At 36.7% G+C, this 19,870-nt stretch overlaps 1 protein-coding gene across 1 annotated transcript in view; it reads right to left on the bottom strand.

The window, feature by feature from the left end:
• Positions 1–19,870, bottom strand: part of CNTNAP2 (contactin associated protein 2) — a 1,109,936-nt gene that overhangs the window by 714,996 nt on the left and 375,070 nt on the right. Inside the window, exon 3 of the mRNA XM_086468640.1 lies at positions 7,941–8,134. Coding sequence (XP_086324766.1) covers positions 7,941–8,134 — 194 coding nt within the window. The remainder of the gene's footprint in view (positions 1–7,940; positions 8,135–19,870) is intronic.

The raw sequence follows: 19,870 nt of genomic DNA, 5'->3' as shown, positions 1-19,870 counted from the left end.
TTTCTGTTTAGAGCTGTGGATATCGCTAGAATTTCTATTTCTAACCATACTTTTATCAAATGAAACATTACCTACACTATGCTAGATCTAGGGGCTTTTTTTATTGAGCAGATAATGAAATACAAAATCAGCAATAAAAGATCAGGAATGCCATAAAGCAAATTTTTCATCAAATGCTGGCCTTCTGCTATAATAAGGGCCAAGTAAATTACTTGATATATGTCACAGTTTGAGGCTGGGCTGGCCACTAACAAATGACAGACGCTCTCTATTAACCCCTCTCCCCTCCCAAAAAGGGAAAAGGAGAGAGAACAAGAGAGAGAGACTTTATGGTTTGGAAAAGAAAACTAAAACAGCTTTAGTGAAACAATAACAATAAAAGAAAATATAATAATAAGAATAAGGAAATAATGGAATACATAAAATATGTACAAATATATACAAAACCAATACTGAACCCAACTCCCCCCACCCTGATGACGATACGTCTCCACCACACTGCAGGGCTGGCACTGGAGCAGTCCCCGGCTGGACTCGGCAGCAGACAGGGACGGGATGCAGGAGCTGGACTCAGGCACTGGATTCAGGGATGCACGGATTGGGATCGACGACAGAAGAACAGACAGAGTCCTCCTCAGATGTTGGCCATCGAAGAAGAGAGAGCGAGACCCTCATGATCTCTCATCTTTATACTGAATATGACGTGTATGGGATGGAACACTCTGTTGGTCAGGTTTGGGTCACCTGTCCGGTTCGCTCCTCCCTGTAAGTGCGACCCTTTTCACTCCCGGCACCCCAACACGGAGTACAAGATTTAACAGTGACCTTGGTCGCTACAAGAACAAGCATAAGCAAGGGCCTCTCTGCATCCCATTCCTGGGTTCGAACTATAAACATCAGCCTTAGCACTGCTAGAAGCAGTCACGTCTGGAAAAACATGCTGCTGTTTCAGAAAATGCAGTTAGTTAGAGGAGACTTAACTGAAAAGTTAAAGCACTAAAACAGAATTAGTTCTGGTTTAGCACAAACCAGGACAATATATTCATACATGGTAGCCAAACAAGAGGGCTGCCAAGCAGCAAGGAAATTGCTACAGACCATTTTATTCAGTTACATTCAGTAGACATTAATCTAGGCACTCGAATATGTGTCTATTAAGAAAATGTGAATATCCAAAAACTTCAAGATTCAGCTCTGGTTCAGTCACCTGAGCAAGTGTTAAGGCTTTCTAGAAGGGAATGAGGACAACCTATGGAACTATGCTGGGAGTTTCAAGAGCCTGTGGATGCACTCAACTCAGCTCTGTACACATCAGCTGAGAATTGTAAGCATTACCGTTACACAAGCCCAGTGCAGCAGCCAGTGTGGGTCTTGCTTGGTGCTGGGCCTGAGCTACAAAGCCTGTGTCTTCAAACGCACTGCTACCTGAGACGTGATGCCATTCAGCCATGACTATGACTGTTGTCATTGCTGAGCTGATTAAGTACACAATGCACTCTTGCAGGCTTGCCTAAGGACCTGCATGTTGTATTCATTGTGGGATGATGACACCCTAAGCTGTTTGAAAACCAAGCCAGCAGGTAGCTAAAAAATGGATATAGGTGCCTGACCTTAGATATCTATGTTTAAAGTTTGATGGTTTAACATAAACAGACAGGTAGCCCTCAGGCTAAGAACAACAGATTAGAAAATAATCCTTTTAGAATGGAAACACTCTAGCAGACTACAGTGCAAACCTCTAATATGTTATCCCAATTTGTTTTTTATTTAATGGCCTGTGCAGAATCAAGGGAGGGCTCGGACACTGCCTGCTAACACACCAGGAGGAACTTTGCCTTCTATCTACTTGGCATACTCTTCAATGGGTTAAAATAATTCTGTTTGTGCCTCTGGAGATAGCCTAACACAATTACAGAATCTTTCTCTCATAAGCAGGATGAGTAACTTACAGTGAAATAAAATCGTAACTCGCCATCTGATCACATCAATTTCCAAAATGTCAGTGTCTCTTTCCCTTTAAAAATGTTATTTAAAATTACAAGCAAACTCATGAACCCATGTTTCTGCTAAAAATAACATAAAAAGTCTTTCTTCCTGCACAAAACAAGTGATTTCAAGGATTTGGAACAAAATTATATTTAGAAAGTCTTATAATCAGGCCATAGTTTCATGTGTGAAATACATTACTAGGTAGAGTTCTGCAAGTATCTATTTTTGTTTTTCAGAAAAGTCAGGATTTTAAACTAGCATTACTGTTTACCCAATTTGGTGTTAATCTTAGTATTCCAACATTTAAAGGGCCATCAGATCTTCTGTCATTCCAACAGAAATACAGTCTGTGTCTGAGACAGCATTTGGTGTAGATATATTTTGCTACTATATTTCAGATAACCCCAAGTGTGTTTCTTTAAACAATTTTATACAATTTCTCTTAAATTCCACACAGAGAAGAGGAGATTAGGAAACAGGCTTCATCACCGTACCACTGATACTTATCCGTAAAGTTCTTTTCTTTAGGGTTTCTAAAAATTCCTTGTCAGCAACAGCCTGAATTTCTAAAGGTGTCTTATCAACACTTTAGTACATTTTTTGACATAATAGCAGAGACTGTTACATTAGATCTATAAGAGAGCTTAGCTTCACTACAGCAAAAGAAATACTTTCCTGTATCCATACACTTTCAATCATGGGCCCTCAACGTATAGGCTAGCAATGTGCTCTAAGTGCTGACACATATTGACCTCAGCAGGAGTTACACCACCTCATTCACCCAATAAGCCCATAAAGGTGATATTGGCTGTTGCAAGTGTATTTAACAATCTTTATAAGATAAAGGCGTTGGGGACAGGGACTCAGAGACATAATATCCAAGCAAGCCAAGGCATAGTGAAATTAAGAAAAGGTACACAGGAGATTCCAGAAGAAAAAAATAATTGTTTTCTTTTTCTCCCCACACGGAAGGAAAGCTAAAATTTAAAAAGAGTGTTTCTAGTAATAAAATACCTGGAGAATTAAGAGCCAGTAAAAATTACACTGGCCGCCTTGCAGGCATTGCTATGGAGACAGCAAGACACCAGACATAAAAATTGTTCCAGACAGAATAGGTCAGGACATCCTTAAATAGAAAACAACAATAAATTCACAACGTCCCCACCACAAGACTTCAGGGCCTTTCTATAAGCACTAGTCAAAATTTTTGCACTGACTAATATATCAAACCACTTTGTCATGTTTAAATAGATCTGCACCATATCTGATATTCTAGTAGCATCCCAGCAACAACAAATAGCAGGTCACAGACCATTCTAATCACATTCCGTATTTTGTAAATGTTCCCATAAATGCAAGTCATTATAATGTCATATAAACTAAACTGGTTTAAAAAGATAATTCAATAGAAGTATATTAAAAAAACCCAAACCAAATAAATAAAAAATCCAAGCCTATAAGCCAATTCATGTAGAAAATCCTTCCGTGATGTAAGTTTCCACTCAAGATCTTATGAAGAAACCACAAAAAAGGAGAGCAGCAGTAAGTAACAAACTCAAGAACTCTTTCATTGTATCCTTCATTACTGTTGTTTAGTTTCGGGTCATGGAAATAAGTAGGCTCCCAGGGAAAAGACAGTGACAGTTTTTACAAAGCAAATAATTCTTGCATGTCCTAACAGAGTGGGTGTATTCTAGAATTTATTCTTCTGCACTTGTAGTCGCTATACACAAATCATCGTACTCTAAGACATATGCAGTAAGTCCTTGGTTAGCTATAAATAATGCTCTGTAGAGCAGGTGGAAGAAACTGTGAGTGTGATAAGGCTTTCAGATTTTTCTCTGAACAATCTATCCAGAACTAGCATGTCAGGACAAACAGAACTGCTGAGCAGATGGCTTCCACATAATTTCAGCTAGGTAGAGCTGCAGTTGATTGCCTTGTATCCACCTAGACATCAAATGTTACTTTAGGTCTGTCTGATGGCCGGTATTTCCAAAGGCACCCAAGAGTATTAAACATCTGAAGTCTCAAACAGCTTGAAAAGGTTCATCATTCAATTCACTTGTGCCTCCTTACATGATAAATTTTGGCTCAATACTACATCAAAATACTCTGAAATACTGAGAGCTCATTTTCCTACGCAAGCTAAAGCCACTGTGTTGTACCAACTTCCTCCAATACCATTCTCAAACAGTAAGTCGTCACTCAGTGCCCAAAAAAACCACAAAGTTCATTTTACAGTTAACTTACAGGATTCCTGAACATTTCACTTAAAAAAGGAACAGAAAAAGCAGTACTAAAAATAAAATAAAATTGTGTTTAAAGCTACTAGGCAAATACATAAATTATATTCCTTTCCAAAAATTATTCTTCAAAGTAAAAGCTACGTAATCACTTCATATCTTTTCAGTAATGAAAACACTACAAAAGTAGATGTTGCACATAATATGCTTTAAGATTATTAAAACTGAAAGAAAAACAACAAATCCAGAAAAATATAATTGTTTCAATGGAGCCACTTAGTCCAGGGCTAATTTTTCGAGAAAAAAGCAAAATCTCCTTTCATTTATACCTTTGCAACTCCACTGAAGTTCACTGAGGCTGAAGAGTCAACTGGAGAATATAATTTGGAGGTCACGTGCAAAGGGTTTGCACTCCATCTTTCCAATCAGTATTTTTTTTGAAACTTGTAATTCCAGTAACACTTTCTGCTTCATCACCCTGGCTTTGATATCCCCAAGAGTAAGACAATGAGATAGATGAGAGTTGATCACAAGTTCCACAAGTTCTACTAGAGTGATCAAATTTTAAAAGATGATACCTCATAAGATCTCTTCAATTGTACCAAGGATCTTCCAACTTCCTTTAGGAAAGCCTTGAATCCTACAGGTGCTCAGCTATGCCAGTAGTGCTTCTAATTTGAGTCTCAATGTTTTCATAAGATGTCAGCATTTTCTTATTATACCTACAGGGCATATCTGCATTATACTTAGTGTGAAGCATTTACATCATCTATATCTGACTTAGGAAACAGAAACAGTACTACATGTAGAATCCCAGCTGGTATGGATTCATTAGGCAAACAGGTAGATGGCGTTGATGTAGAAACCAAAATCAGCTTCTCTACTAAAACAAAGACATACTGTGTATAAAAAACACCCCACTGGACTGACGTATGAAGGGAAACCTCATGACCTATTAAAATGAGAATGTCAGACTACAAGAGCAAAGGTAGGAGAGGTGAGCAAAATCCTCTAGTTGCTAGCCATTTTATGGGAAGAGGCCACATTCACTCATCTTATTAAAATTCATGGAAACTGAAAATATCCAAAAAGCCCAGGAGGGGTGGGGTCAGAAAATCCATTTCACAGACTTGGGAATCTTACTTTACATTCACCTTGAAAGCACTTTTCCCTATCACAGACTTCCCGAGAGCCTTTTGATTTCTCTCCTACTTAGGAGATAATTATAGAACTTATTTTCTTCCCTAATGCATACAGAAGGGGGTCACTTCAGCTTTTTATGCAGATTATCATGGTTCATTCCTAACTAGTTATTTGTTGAAAGTTATTTCTCCTTTGCTCTCTCTCTAAACTCATCTAGCAAGCTTTCTTTTTATTGCCTTCTGTTTCCCATATCTTGTCCTCTGGCTGTGTCATTTGATATCTTAAGTGGTTTATTATTAAGTATTGTTGAACTCTGCACTTTTATTTTCCTGTTTTTCTCTGCTTTCTCCTCTAATTTTAAATTTACTCTTGTCAGGAAACAATGACACTCAGGCATGGGCAAAATGGAAGCAAAGGCTACATAGTGCATTTCTCTGGAGATAAAACTTCTAAAAGGTACAAATCCAAAGGGGAAGACTAAATATTTACAAAATGATTTCTAAGGGCACCAGGATCACGTGGGATTTTTAGGATTACCACAGTCATTTCCATCAGGAAGAATCAGTGTTTAAAGCTGAGTACTTGTCTCACATGGTCTGATCTGGCCCTCACATCTGCTGCTGCTTCTAATTTCTTGGACAAAGTGACACTGAGAGAGAGAAAGATGAGATGGAGAATTCTGCACCACCTCGTTTCTACATTAGGGAGGTCTGTCTCCTCGTAACACTACTGCAATAGTACAACAGTATTCCTCCATGCTCAGGTACTTTCCCCTGCCTTGGAGCTTATTAAATATAAGACATATTAAAAGCTAATAAGCACAGTTTTTTCAAGATTAAACCAAGGCTCAGACATCATTTAACAAAGAAACAATGCTGGTTTAGGTGAGTTAAAAGTAGAGTCAAAACCCCTAGTCTTTTTTTTTTTTCTTGGCTAATAGCTCAGCTTTGTTTTTAAAAAGATTTTTTTTTTTAATATGCTTTTCTAATATTGGATAAAAATTGCAGGACATGAAAAATAGCAGTACTGCAGCAACCAGCTTACTAAGTATATCCCAACTATTTAGCATTCCAAATACAAGTTGCAGACCTCTGCATAACTCATCACATATTTTTCCAAGTGATAGCGATGGTCAATAACAGACCAACAGCATTCTCCCTGAATTCACCAAACCTACATAATTGCTAATAAAGTGAAAAACATTACATTTTCTTTCACAAAGATGCTTTCAGTATTTCTGTATGAAGAGATGATGCAAGAATAAAAACTTTCTACAAAGCTTTTGGAAAGATAGGCCAGTAACCAGTCATAGCTGTGACTAAATCAACCAAATAGCACATTGCTAAAAGATTTTCCCTTCAAGGTATTAAACCAGATCATTTCAATGGAATTTGTTGAAGAATCTTTTCTACATCTAAGATAACACTAACGCTAAAGGCTGTAAGTATTTTTATATATACGTGGTCTTAGAAAAGAAGCTTTTTATATTTATTAGGCTTGTGCACATCTTCCCCCCCACCCTGATGAACAACATTCATATCACCAAGGGATCTAAAGCAGCACCCAATGTTTTTCTCTTCATTCCTGTCTGTCCCCCAGCTTTAATTTCTCCCTCTTTCAGAATACTATCTGTCACATGGAGGTGGCTTTTTTAATAAATCAATACTGCAATAAAAAATGACTGCCTCTATGCACTCCACATATTATGTGAGTTTCCTGTATACAGATAAAACCATTCACCTTGTGTTCTATATTTGACATTCATTTTTAATAAAAGAAACACCTTGCAAAAGTGTGAATTTAAAATAGCACAATCTTACATCTTATCTGCTTTGACAATATTTTCCTGATAAGGCATGATATCTAATCAATTTAATTTGGATTCAGAAAGAATTATATAATTTTGCTGTTTTCAAAGTGTAGTTTTGAAAAATAATAACCATCTGAAAGAACTGCTATGAGGACAGGTATGTTAAGTAATAGCTATCATTTTTTGTCAGCAAAATGGAAGGCTACTGTTTTCAGCAAGAACAAAGTTAGCAGCTTATCCATGAAAAATGTAAAAAACAAAACCAAATTATGCGCTTTTTCCTATAATTATGATAGCATAAATATCCCTGTAGCACGTATATGGAAAACAATACCTACATGATAAAAGTGCTCCCCAACACATATACACACAAAGAACAAGTTGCCTTCCAAAAGGTCATATTTAAGAGCACAACTTTCAGAACTACTTTTGTGTCTCGCATTTACTCCATGAAATTAGCAAAAACAAAGGTCAGGGAAAGAAAAGCCAAAGCATAAGAAACTCATTGAGAATTATCAACAACCTAAAAATATCTGCACGTTCTAAGAATGAACATCAACCCAAACGGGCTTTGGTAATCTGAGGACAGGGTCCTGACAACAGCTGCAACTTGAGTCATTGCATTTTGAGCTAAGCTCTTTTCCATCCTCACAAAAACAGCAATGAAGAATTCTACAAGGCGTAGAGTTCCTAAAAAAACAGCCAATCAACATCATTACAGCATATGCTTCCATTTTACACCAATGACTTACCCAGATATTTCCATCTTGGTGGTACGGTTTCCAGTTTCTCCCAGTGTCGCTATAGAGCATCCGATACTGAGTGATCCAGTCAGAACTGCTATACCTGCCTTGAGTCGCAACAGCACTGATCTGCTTCCTGGTCCCAAAATCCACCTGCAGCCACTGGTAATGATCACTGTCTGATGGAGACCAACCTCCTGCACCTGTTGGGTTCAAGCAGAAGAGAGAGGTTTAGACCTGAAACACTCCCTTTGAAACAAACACATGTGAAGCTGCTGATTGCTGGAAGGCAGCCCAGCTGAGAGGAGTATAATACCAAAAAAACTTGAACACATACAAGAGAAATATGATTGCATATTTTTTTTAAAAATGCGTCTTTAGCACAGGCTTCAAATGCTGTAACTGTTGCCTTAATCATTTTATGATATAATTATAATGATTTAATGGGCTGCCAGCTAACAAATCAGTGCCTTTATAATGCCTTAATTACAGTTTATTAGTTTTTGCCAAATTATAATTGTTCAAGGGTTGCCCAATTTGCCATGAAATCCTTTGTCAGAGCAAGCTGGCACAAATCAATAACAATCTTTGGATTTTGTATGCCTTTTCAATAGCATTTCACATTAAAGAGATAATATAGATAAAACAGGAGGAAACAAGTGCAGGCTCTCTGCTTTCCTATGCTTCACTATAGCACACAAACTGAAAGATCTACCAGAAGAACTGAGAAAGGAGCAGGTACTGCAGGGCTGGATCCAGTTTTGATCTGCTGGGTGTACAAGCTGTTACAGATTACATTGGCAGATGCCTGGCAGAAGTGTTATTGCTCTTTATGGATCTATGAATTAACTTGACAGTAATACCATTAACAATATTCTTCTTAGTCACTAAACTACATTGAACTGTTCTAATAAAGGTGGCCAGTGTTGCATAGGTAAATGTAGTATTTAGTCATTAATGCAATTTCTTATTCTGAAATTCTACTTCTGAAAAAAATATATTAAGAGGAAAATTGTAGTTGGCTACTGCAGAGAATGATAAAAACTCTAAGATAGATTTTATACTGAAATATTTACTATAATGATAAGTATTAGGAAATACATGAAACACCAAAAAACTTTCAATACAGAGAATAAGTGGAGAATCATCCTCTTTACATTTATATAGTAGACATTAAGATGCAGAAAACAAAAACTTTACAGACTTAAAGTAATTACGAGGGGGTTTTTGCTTTTCTTAGACGTTTGAACCAAATAAACGGCCTGGCACACCATGAAATCACACAGTCTAATCCATGGGCCAATTTGTGTTTCTTTAAATTTCACTTAGAGACTTCAATCGATATCACAAACCTAGCCGGCTGGCCAAGCAAGAATCTCTTTGCTATACTGCATCTTATATACTCCCATCATTAGGCGGCAGCATTGCCTCAGTCTTAGACATTTCTAAAACTCACGCAGCTATGCTACAGGCCTTAGCATTTGCAGGTCATGGGACATTTTAATGTTGTGATATCAATGGGGTCATTTAATGTCATAAGTGGTTGCCTTCACTGTAATTAAGTGTAGCACTACACCAATGACATCTACTTTGCTAAAATTTTTAATATTTACAATAGATGTTTTGTCCTGCACTGCAGGTAATCACACCCAGCAACATAAACAGGATACTTTAGTAGTAGGAAGTAGCCAAATGCTACTTAAAAAATCAAAAACCAAACTAAACCAAAAAGCCCCAACCTTAGTAAAAACACTGCAAGGGAAAAGTATTCCCACACATTCCCAAATTCAAACTAACTGTATTTTTGCAGAGAATAGTAACTGGTCATGTAAAAATATAACACAGATTCTTCATGACTACTATGCAAGGAGATTGGAACATGTAGCTCTACATGCTTGTTGTAACAGCAAAGACCCAGCTTTCTGTCCCTGTCCTAACATCCCTGCCCGACTTGCATATCTGAGACTGACGGCACACAAAAGGTAAGAAGCTGCCCCTGTACAGAAGCCACCTTTGTCAAAGGTCCTTTTGGTGGCTCCACAAAAAGCAAGGTTCAGGTGTGAGCATTCAGAATCATTATGAAAGACAGAGCTGACAAATCCATCAATAAAATGTCCTTCAGCAATGTAACTGTTGAAAAAGGACAACATACCATAGCTGCAAGAAGGCTAAATTAGTCATTACGATTTTTTACACTTTTTACTTATGCAGGAGGTTTACATTAAAGTAGGAGATTTTGTTACACACATTTTAAAAAAATGCTTTTGGCTATCACACAATACAACTTTTTCTTTTAGTACATTCAAATGACTGAGATGTGACTTTGGCCTTCTTTAAGTGATAAACATACTCATTTGTTGTAAATTGCAACTAGGTTTCAGAAAGTCTTCACCTACAAATCCATTAAAAAGTTTGGGAAAACGAAGTACTAACATTCATTTTGCTATTTTATTGATGTTAGAAGAGGTGGAAAACATTCTTTACATCATGCCTGACAAAATTTAGAGATATGTGACACAAAAGTCACAACTAGGCCAGGAGATGGAAACACGAGTACTGCAAGACAGCCTGCGCTATAACCATTTCTAACAGGTGAGACAAGATTTTTAGTCAATATTGCAGACAGCAGCACACAATATTATCCCATTGGTTTCTTGATCTAATTCTTTATCTCTGTTTCACATTTGCCTTCTGGCTTTTCCAAGCAAGTAAATAAATAACTAGGTAAAAGGATGAAGGAGAAACACGTTGCATTATAGCTAAATGTGCTGCTTTGCAGAGCAGCATGGGAAGGGACTGGCAACCAGCCTATGTGGTGGGGCAGGCAGCAGCCACTCACCAGAACCAGCCTGAGGGGATCAATTAGAAGTTTTCCTTCCCCTTTGATTCATCAAGCTGTGCAATTCAGGGTAGCTGACCATTTTGTTCATTTTGTTTGTGATACGTGCAACCTCTATTTATTTAAGGATTAATAAAGCTCCTTTTTTTTTTAATTTTTTTTCAGGTGTACACTCTAAATAAGCCATGAAAAAGTTGGATTATATAAAAACTTTCCCCCTGTGAGATCCTTGCAAAGGCCCTGAATTCATTGGAGGAATTTAAGCACAGTTCTGTGTCCATTCTCTTTGAGCAGATACAAAAAACTCGCTTCGCCAGAAAAGAGCACATGCTCACAGCTCAACCTATCATTACATATTTTGCAGAATAAAACCACTTCTTCATTTGATTGATTGAAGAAGTTGGTTTGATATTGGGCAGACAACAGAGAAGTTACTGACAAAATATTAACACTTTTGCCTTCTTAAAATGAGTGGTGAATTTGGAAATCAGACCAAATTTCCACAATATGGCATTATTATTTTTGAAATACACTTGCTTTTAAGGCCAATATATTATGAAAGAATAATAAATTATTATTTAAGGAATAATATTTATTTAAGGAATGAGCTAAATGACAGCACGTTAGTAGTTTTCAGTGAGCATTACTTCGTATTGAAAATGCAACGGTATATTAAAATAGTTGGATAAATACTATTCACGGTATTATTCTTCACACCTTGGTGTAATCTCTATTTTAAAATCGTTACAGGCTATAGTCTGAATTTTATTTCATGCATTATTTGCACTTTTTAGTGTGGCAGAAAAAAAAAACATTGGGCACACATCTTTTTCTACGATACTCTATTTTATTTCAACTACTGCCTTTTAATGCCAAATGCCACAACATATCGTGAAATCAATGTGAGCTACAAATTATTAGACAGATATTAGAACTACCAAGTATTTAAAAGATATTAAGCATCTACATATAATATAGATTACTTTCATTAAACAGGTTAGGAGCATATATGGGGTTCTTAGGTACAAGAGGTGCAATAAATACAATGGCAGATAATATCTGCTTCCTATTTTTTATTTTAGTCCTGTTCCAGAATTTGATGTAATCAAGCATATTCACCCACTCAGCAGCCAAAATAAGTGACTCAGTGACATTAACCAAGAGAGTCACTGGATACTTCTATTTGTGCTGTATAACACTCTGCACCAAGATCGGCAACTAATTTCAACTTGAGCAAGAATGACTGTACAAGAACCTTTGATAGTAGGTATCAGAGAACTGCAAATTCAGCAACAGTAAGATCAACATTGACCATGTTACCCACATATCTCTGTGCATCCAAGAAACTTTCCTCGCAGAAAAGTCTAAAAGTTTCAATCAGCAAAGCCAGCCAGAGCATTGGCTATGAAAGATTTCATAAATCTTTACTTTGAAAACAAGGTACAGAAAGTCATTTGATCTGCTCCTATTGCAGACTGACCAAACAATGTGTAACGAGTCTGCTACTCAAAGACATGCTCAGTGATGCAGAAGATACATAAAACTACATTGGTAATACTATGAACTTGTAAAAGTTGAATCTTTTTATGATTTCTCACCAAATAAAGACAATCACTAACCAATAGTATTAGCATCATTACAAGACTTGAAGTTCAAAGATTTAATTTTTTTAACTATGAAAACCCCAATGGCCTTCATGTTTTTATTGGATTTTATTCTTCAGGTTCATTCCATGGAACTGAAAACAATATGAAAAATATAGCCTACGTCTAAACGGCACATGCAAAAGATGGTACTTAATATATTTCTAGGAGTATACAGAATTCAAGGCAATGTGGGTCTATTTTTGCAAAATTCCATGTATAATTTCTTCCTTTTAATTAATTATACACTTCAGTTCAAAGTTGAGTGAGCTAGCTCCAATTTATTGCACACCAAGAAAGCCTACGTGATGAGTTAGCCTTTCTTATCATTCACCCCAATAAATTATGAGTAAGTAACAAAGCTGGGGTAGGCTTACAGATTTTAGATTTTTATCTGAACTGTCATATGCTACTGAGCTTACAGATCTCTAAGAAGCGACACACTGATGATTTTTGAAAATGTCTGTTCCATTTCAGTTAGAAATCTTCTTTCTCTTGAAAATTTGGCAGTTTAATCTTCATTCATGACTGGAACTGGAAAGATTCATTTGCACTAGAAGAATGCATTCTTGTTTTAGTCACACTTTTTCAGCATTCCCTGTTTCAAATTACAAAATAAAAAATACCAGTACTGCAGTAAGTCTTGTTTTCTACTCTTTTCAAATCAGTAATAAAAGGTTGCAACGACATGCATGAAAGGAGGGGATTCTTTTCATTAGAAAACAAACTATGAAAAGCTATATATAGCAGATTTAGGATTTGTGGTATTTATAATTCAAAGGATTACTTTATCTAATCATAGAAAATTTCTATAGACTTTCAGCAAGGAAACAAAAATGTCTTTTTTAATAATCATGTAATAATAACCCAAAACATTCTTAGAGTTTGAATCTGCTTATTTGTACGGGAAAAAGACAATCCAATCTTTCAATGAGAAATAACACTTTCTAGGTCACTGCAATAGCATGAAATCAATACTGTTTGATACCTTGCTATTTTCCAAGACATTGCTTGTCATTCCTCTACATAAAAGATAAATCAAGACAAAAAGGAAAACTTTGAAATACTGAGATCACTCATTCACTGCACTTAAAAGAAAATATGGGCAGCCATTTTCTACCCTAGAAAACAATATAAAAAGCCCAAATTTCTAAACTGCATGACTCTACCTGCACTGTTAGTCACCACTACGCTTAAGTAGGACATCAGTGACGGTTTCCATTTTTGTCTTCCTCTGTTTGTCCATTTTATCATTGTCGATAAAGACTGCCTGTATACAGACAGTAAAACATTTAACTTTACACAGAGCAAATAACGTCATAGCATTGAGTAGGTCTAGCCACACTGAGAAAAGGTATGCACACACAAAAGTCTTGGAAGATTAAATACTTCGCACTTCAAGTTCCTTCGAGCAAGGATTGCTTTTACCCTGTGTTAGGTAGGGCCCTCTGACAAGGAGACTCCTATCCTCATACAAGGCTCCACTTCCATTTAAAGAAATCTTCTCCTGATATTGGCACAGATGAACATGTTTTATTTCCTTATCATAAACAGCATGCATTGTTACGCTTCTTGTATTCGTCTACTGTCCTAGCTAAAATTGGATTTGTAATCCAGTCCCTGTCTTCAGGGTAGGGATTTACTTTTGCATGTTTGAAGAGTTCTTCTTTCCACCACATAACAACAGTGATGGAATTGCAAACAAGGCCATGCATGATGCTGATGGTGGGCAAATAATGAACATTCTGCTTCAGAAGCAAAGGGATATTTAGAAGGTAATGAGTACCGAGAATATAGCGGCGTAATTACAGTCACCCTCTATTTAAAATCACATACCTCTATTTTGTAAAAGGTTAAATATCACAGAGGAGGAGGAAGACAGAAAGGACAACTAGATTTCTTCTTGTCCAGAATTCATTATTAAATTTTACCCCAAATCAGACCATATTTACAAAAACCTGGCAAATTAGGCCCAACCTTTGGCGTAACTCCCCATGAGTTTCACTAACAGCTTTCCAGAGGTAAAATATACTTTTTGTTTCTTCCAACTATGTAATACTTTTTTTTTTTTTTCTTCACTTTTTTTTTTTTGGGGGGGGGGGCAAAGAGAAGAGAGGAAATAAGGATTAGCCCTTATTCACTTTAATATATACTTTTTGGACATTGTTAGACTAATTTTAGAAGATTTCCTCTCTACTAAGAAATAGACAAGGGGGGCAGGAAGCCCTAATTATATTTCTTAAAATTATTTCATTTTAATTTAAAAACCTGAAATTTAAAAGTAGAAATAACCCAAGGGATAACAGTAGTTATCAGGATACAGTCCACACAGATCTTTTTTAAAAGAACATTAAAATCACTGTATTATTTTTAAAATCCCAGTAGATCTTTCTTACAGTAAATGCAATTAAAATAAATCCCTTGATGTAGTGTCTGCTTCTTAATACCCACTGCTTCCTACCATATCTTAACTGAGCACAAACCACATGTGAGGGAATGAATGATCAGTCTGCCCTAAGGAAGAGCAGTGATATCTAACAATAAAAATGATGCAAAAGAGATCTCATTGTCATTCACAGTTGTCAAACTCAAAATGGGAAAAAAAAATCATAAGCCTGAGGAATCTCATATCCTGAATCCGCTGTTGGGGAACAAACACTTTGCAGCTTTGGTTATTTTAATGAACACATCACTTTAAACTATGCCTTTCCCATCTGTTCTGCTTTCTAATTACACATGCAAAAAGAAGCTCATTCACAATGGAATCTTAAACAAAACTTGGACAAGATTTAAATATTCTGTGCATATCATCTGTATTCAAAGCATCAAGCAGCTTCTTCTCCATGAGGTGTTTTCTTGTTTTCTAGACAGAAAGTTGAGGCAAGGCAATGGATCACTGCACCCTGCCATACAAACCCCTTGCGTACAAATCAGCCACAGTGGCAGACAAAAGACAAGGAAGAGAGTATAGAGATCTCACTTTCCTCACACCCCCTTTTCAAGTACCAGGACACAAATCTTTCATTGCATGTTTATGCATTGCAGCACTGGGGTTTTTCTAACAACTCAGTCGTACCCTTGGCAAGAACTAGCAAGTGTATAGCTAACATAGCAGACACTGCCTCTGCAGTGTCTCTGCTGAGCGATCGAGACCTGATTAGCAGATTCTTATCCAAGGTTTTAATAATGGCCAGATCAGGAATAGAGAATTTTTACTGACTGCGATCGAATAGCATTTACAGCACTTTGAAATTCAGATACAAGCTCATTATGACATTTCTGGTAGTTCCTTGTAACTGTTGTGGTCCCTCCTTAGTAGAGATGACAGAGAAGAAGGAATTAAGGTATTCCTGCTCCTCATCTATACCATTTCAGTGGCAATGAGATACCTAAACACTTTAGTCACCTGAATAGTCCTGTTCCCATTAGCACAGTCTGCAAAGTAACAGAAGGCAAAGCTGAATTTCTGTGAGTTAAATCATGATGTTCTAGACCATCTAGATTAATATTTTTCCCCTCTCAAATGACTGTACATGAAAGATGATTAAATGTCATAATTCAGTCTTAGATATCTTTTTCTGTGACAAGTTTCACTGATAAAAGATAAAAACTGAACCTCTTGTCTTACTGTGTGAGATCCTGTAGTGAATATCGTTTCTGCCATTGTGCTACAGCATATGTCAGTGTTCCAGTGATGTGCAAGCAACACTGCCTTGAAATGCTCACAGACAATATATAAAAGCTACATGATTATTTCATTATAATCATTATCTATCTATGTTTTTTAACTCCAAATCTCCTGGTCTGCATCTCCTCCAAGAAATTTTTCTCCTTTGATATGTCCTCACCATGACATACTCCCTCGGGCTGCTACGTGCCCTGAAAGACTCAGCCCAGCGAGTACAAAAAATGACCGGGCCTAGCTTATGCTGTTAAATACAGCAGTTCTGAAGTCCAGCTCCCTTCATGACTGCCGGCAGTCAACCTTCTCCTGCTGCTACTGATGTCTGTAATACCCACTTGGGCTCACTCCTGGGCTGCTACAGAACCTGAACACTGCCTGCTTTTCTTCTCTCTCTCTTACTCTTTATCCATTTCTACTAGGGTTTTTTGTCTGTTTGTTGTTTTTTTTAAGGGACTGGCAAGAAAAAAATTGCATTCAAGACTAAGCTCAGGTTGAAGTTTTCTCCCTAGTGTTTCCTATCCAGGTTAAACCTGCTTTTCCTCTATACAAATGTCTTGGACATCTGCTCAGAATTTCAGACCTGAATTCCCATTTTACAGGATTTTCTCAGAAGCTGGTTTCAACCCAAATGGCGACGATTTCTCAAAACTAAGAATTGTTAATAAAGCAGTTAAATATTTTTTTCTGACTACCTTCTTCATCTCGTCTTGAGTGTTAAAACCACTACGCATTTTATAATTTCCCACAAAAATGGTAAGTGAAGCCAATGAATTGTCATAAAGAGGTTCTCTTTTCTGGAACAAAATGACTGGGGATGATGACGACAGTGAGCTCAACTTAAAGTTTCTTAAAAATTGCTGAGTCTTGTGTGCAAATTTACTAGAAAATTAACAGCCAGAGGGAGCTATGCTATTCTCTTGTTTGTGCCAACATTGCACTGCCACTGACCCAAACCGAGAACAGCGCAGGGCTCTTCCCCGCTTCCAAATGCTTCTGGGAGACACACCTGGCTCATGCTATTACAGGAGCTCTGATATTATCAGTGCCATGCATGAATACAAGTGACTGGTATTGTTGAATCCGTCTCAGTAAGTGTGGTTCCCTCTCCTGTTTTTCCTTCAACAAGCAGGAGCACAGAGTTTTGACATATTGTGAGATGACTTTTGAAATCTAGCATACAGCTGATTTAAGGGTTTTGCAGGTTTTCCTGCTTTTAACAAAGCTAACTGCTTTGAACAAAGCTAAGGATAATTATTTTTTTTCATTAATGCATGTACTCTGATATCTTTTGCTCCATTATGAAAATATATTCTACTTAAAAAAATTACTCTGTACTGCATCAGTTTTGATGATGAAAACTCATATTATGCCTTCTGTTTTGCTAATAGCAAAATATTTATTGGTATCATATCCAGAGCTGCAACCACATAGGAGAAACAATTTTATTCTTTATTTTAAATTGCAAAATAATATGTTTATTTCAAGATAGGACTATAGCACAGCAGAATTCAACTGTTTAGGGCAATGATTTGCCTGAAGTTTATGGTAAACTACTAATAAATATTGACTATTCCCTAGCAAGTTTATAACTCCTTGGAGCCAAAACATAGAACTATATACAAAATCATTATGATTGTGCGAGACTCTACTACGGAAAAAAGGCAGTAGAAAAAGTTAAGTTACAACGCTAATAAAAGTAACAGTGCTCTTATCAGTGGCCTCAAATGTTAATGTACACACACGTGAATAACTAATCTGATGCATTTTAGACACTACGCAGGGAATGAAATTCTGCTAGGATTTTTATCCAATATAAATTAATAAGAACTCAAAGTTCATGCAGCAGAGAACTTCAAAAAATTAAACTATAATAAATTAAAAATCCAAATGCACATTCCAAACCTTGTTCTTTAAATTTTAACCTACAGAAGGGAAGAGAATATGGAAATGCTAGCTTTAGAGTAGGAAGGTTCAGCTTCCAGGGTTTGGGGGAGGATTCAAAGCAGGATTTAACTTCAGGTGCCCTGAATCATCCCCACTTCTCACCCTGCCTCTGACAGCCCTGCAAGACTTTTTGGATGGCATGGCTCCCCGGGATGAAATTAATCTCTCTGCAGTTTCCAAGCTCTCCATTTCAGCTGTCAGGCTACAGATTGAAATACTTGTTCTGAATGCATTTTTTCTACACTGACAGACAAGACTGCTGAGAACTTCTGCATGTCCAGGCCAACTTCATATACCCACTCCCCCTCCAAAAGGAGAACCCCACCACCTCAAACAGCTAGACTACAGATCACACCTAAACAATTTTGGTCTGTACAGAGCAGTAGTTGACAGATGAAGAACCAGCCACAGCTACAAAAGGAGTATTTCAAGACAGAAATCGTCTAACTTGGCAGAAGCATTACCCAGGCAAGCAAAGACCAAAGTAAGGATAAAAATAGCTTTGTATGCTTTACTTTGCCTGTCTGTAAGCCGCTGTCACACATCATTTGCCTCATACAGACAACTCTGACAATAAATGGTATTTTGAAACTATGAAAAATGCTTTGATACTAAAGCTAATAATTTCTCCTTCTTCACCATACATAGCTCTACCCCCATAGAGCGGGCTGTTCTATCCTTATAAAGATTACATCTTTCTCTTCTTGAATAAAACTCAGGTTTTTTCCCACATGCTGGAACAAGCAAATCTTCCTAACAATCTTCAAGGAAACTTCCATCTGCTAAGCCTAGACAAGGAAGCACCACCGCAGCTCAAGAGAATTTTTCCAAGGACAACTGTACAAGTGTATGACAGCTTTTCCATAAGTTCTATGCTCTCCTAATTCACTTTTATATTGAAGAAAACCACTTATCACAGACAGCTAGTCCTTCACTACTTCTACCTACTTGCATACCATTCCTACTGAACACAGAGGGATTTTCCTTACGACATAAACCCAGGAAATACGTATGCAGCAAGGGTTTCTAAAGCACAAACCGCTACTAACTAAAGCACTACTTCTGTAAAAATTGAATCCTATGATTATTGTGCTATAGAAAGGTCTTAAACAGGCAAAACCACATGGCTTAAGAACGGAAAGTGCGATACGATAATTACATGTATTATGGTTAGAATACCGGTTTAAAGACAGGATTCTTGAAAGAATGAAAGAGGAAGAAGTCTGGTGTTAATTCTGGGTATAAAGGAATCTTACATCACAGTTTTAGCTTGTGATTTGGCAATGTTAATTAAGCATTATAAAATCAGGGTCGCTTATAAAAGCTAGCTAACACTTATTAGGCCACTGCAAATTTTTTTTCCTCTTTTATTGCTATTATTATATAACCTCTTTTTTCTTATTAGTAGTAGCAAAGTATCATTTGGAGAAACAGAATGTGTTATTTGCCATAGGTTTTATAAAGCAAGTTCATCACACAGATGACTCCAGCAAAAAAATGTAACGTATCTAACATATTAACTTGATCTATCAAAGCATATACCAGCTGTTAAAAAGATATGACACTTGATGACTGGGAGAGTATTTATAACAAGAAAATAAAAGTGTTAGTAATATTCCGTTTCATATTTTTTAAAAAAAGTAAAATAAAGGGAGTAAAGTTTATAATAAGTTTTGACTTGGTTTTCATTTAAATAACAAAATTCTGTAAGGACATTTAAGATATTTGCCTAACAATAGTATCTGTTAAGAGAGGTTTCATTAAAATACATTTTAAACACAGGGTTTTTATTCCTTTAAAGTTTTACTTTACTGCAAGTCTACAGGAT

The sequence above is a fragment of the Leptosomus discolor genome, chromosome 7, assembly GCF_034619465.1.
Source record: "Leptosomus discolor isolate bLepDis1 chromosome 7, bLepDis1.hap2, whole genome shotgun sequence".
NCBI classification, from domain to species: Eukaryota; Metazoa; Chordata; class Aves; order Leptosomiformes; family Leptosomidae; genus Leptosomus; species Leptosomus discolor.
Note: the sequence above shows the minus strand (reverse complement) of the source record. Positions and strands in the feature narration are given on the sequence as shown.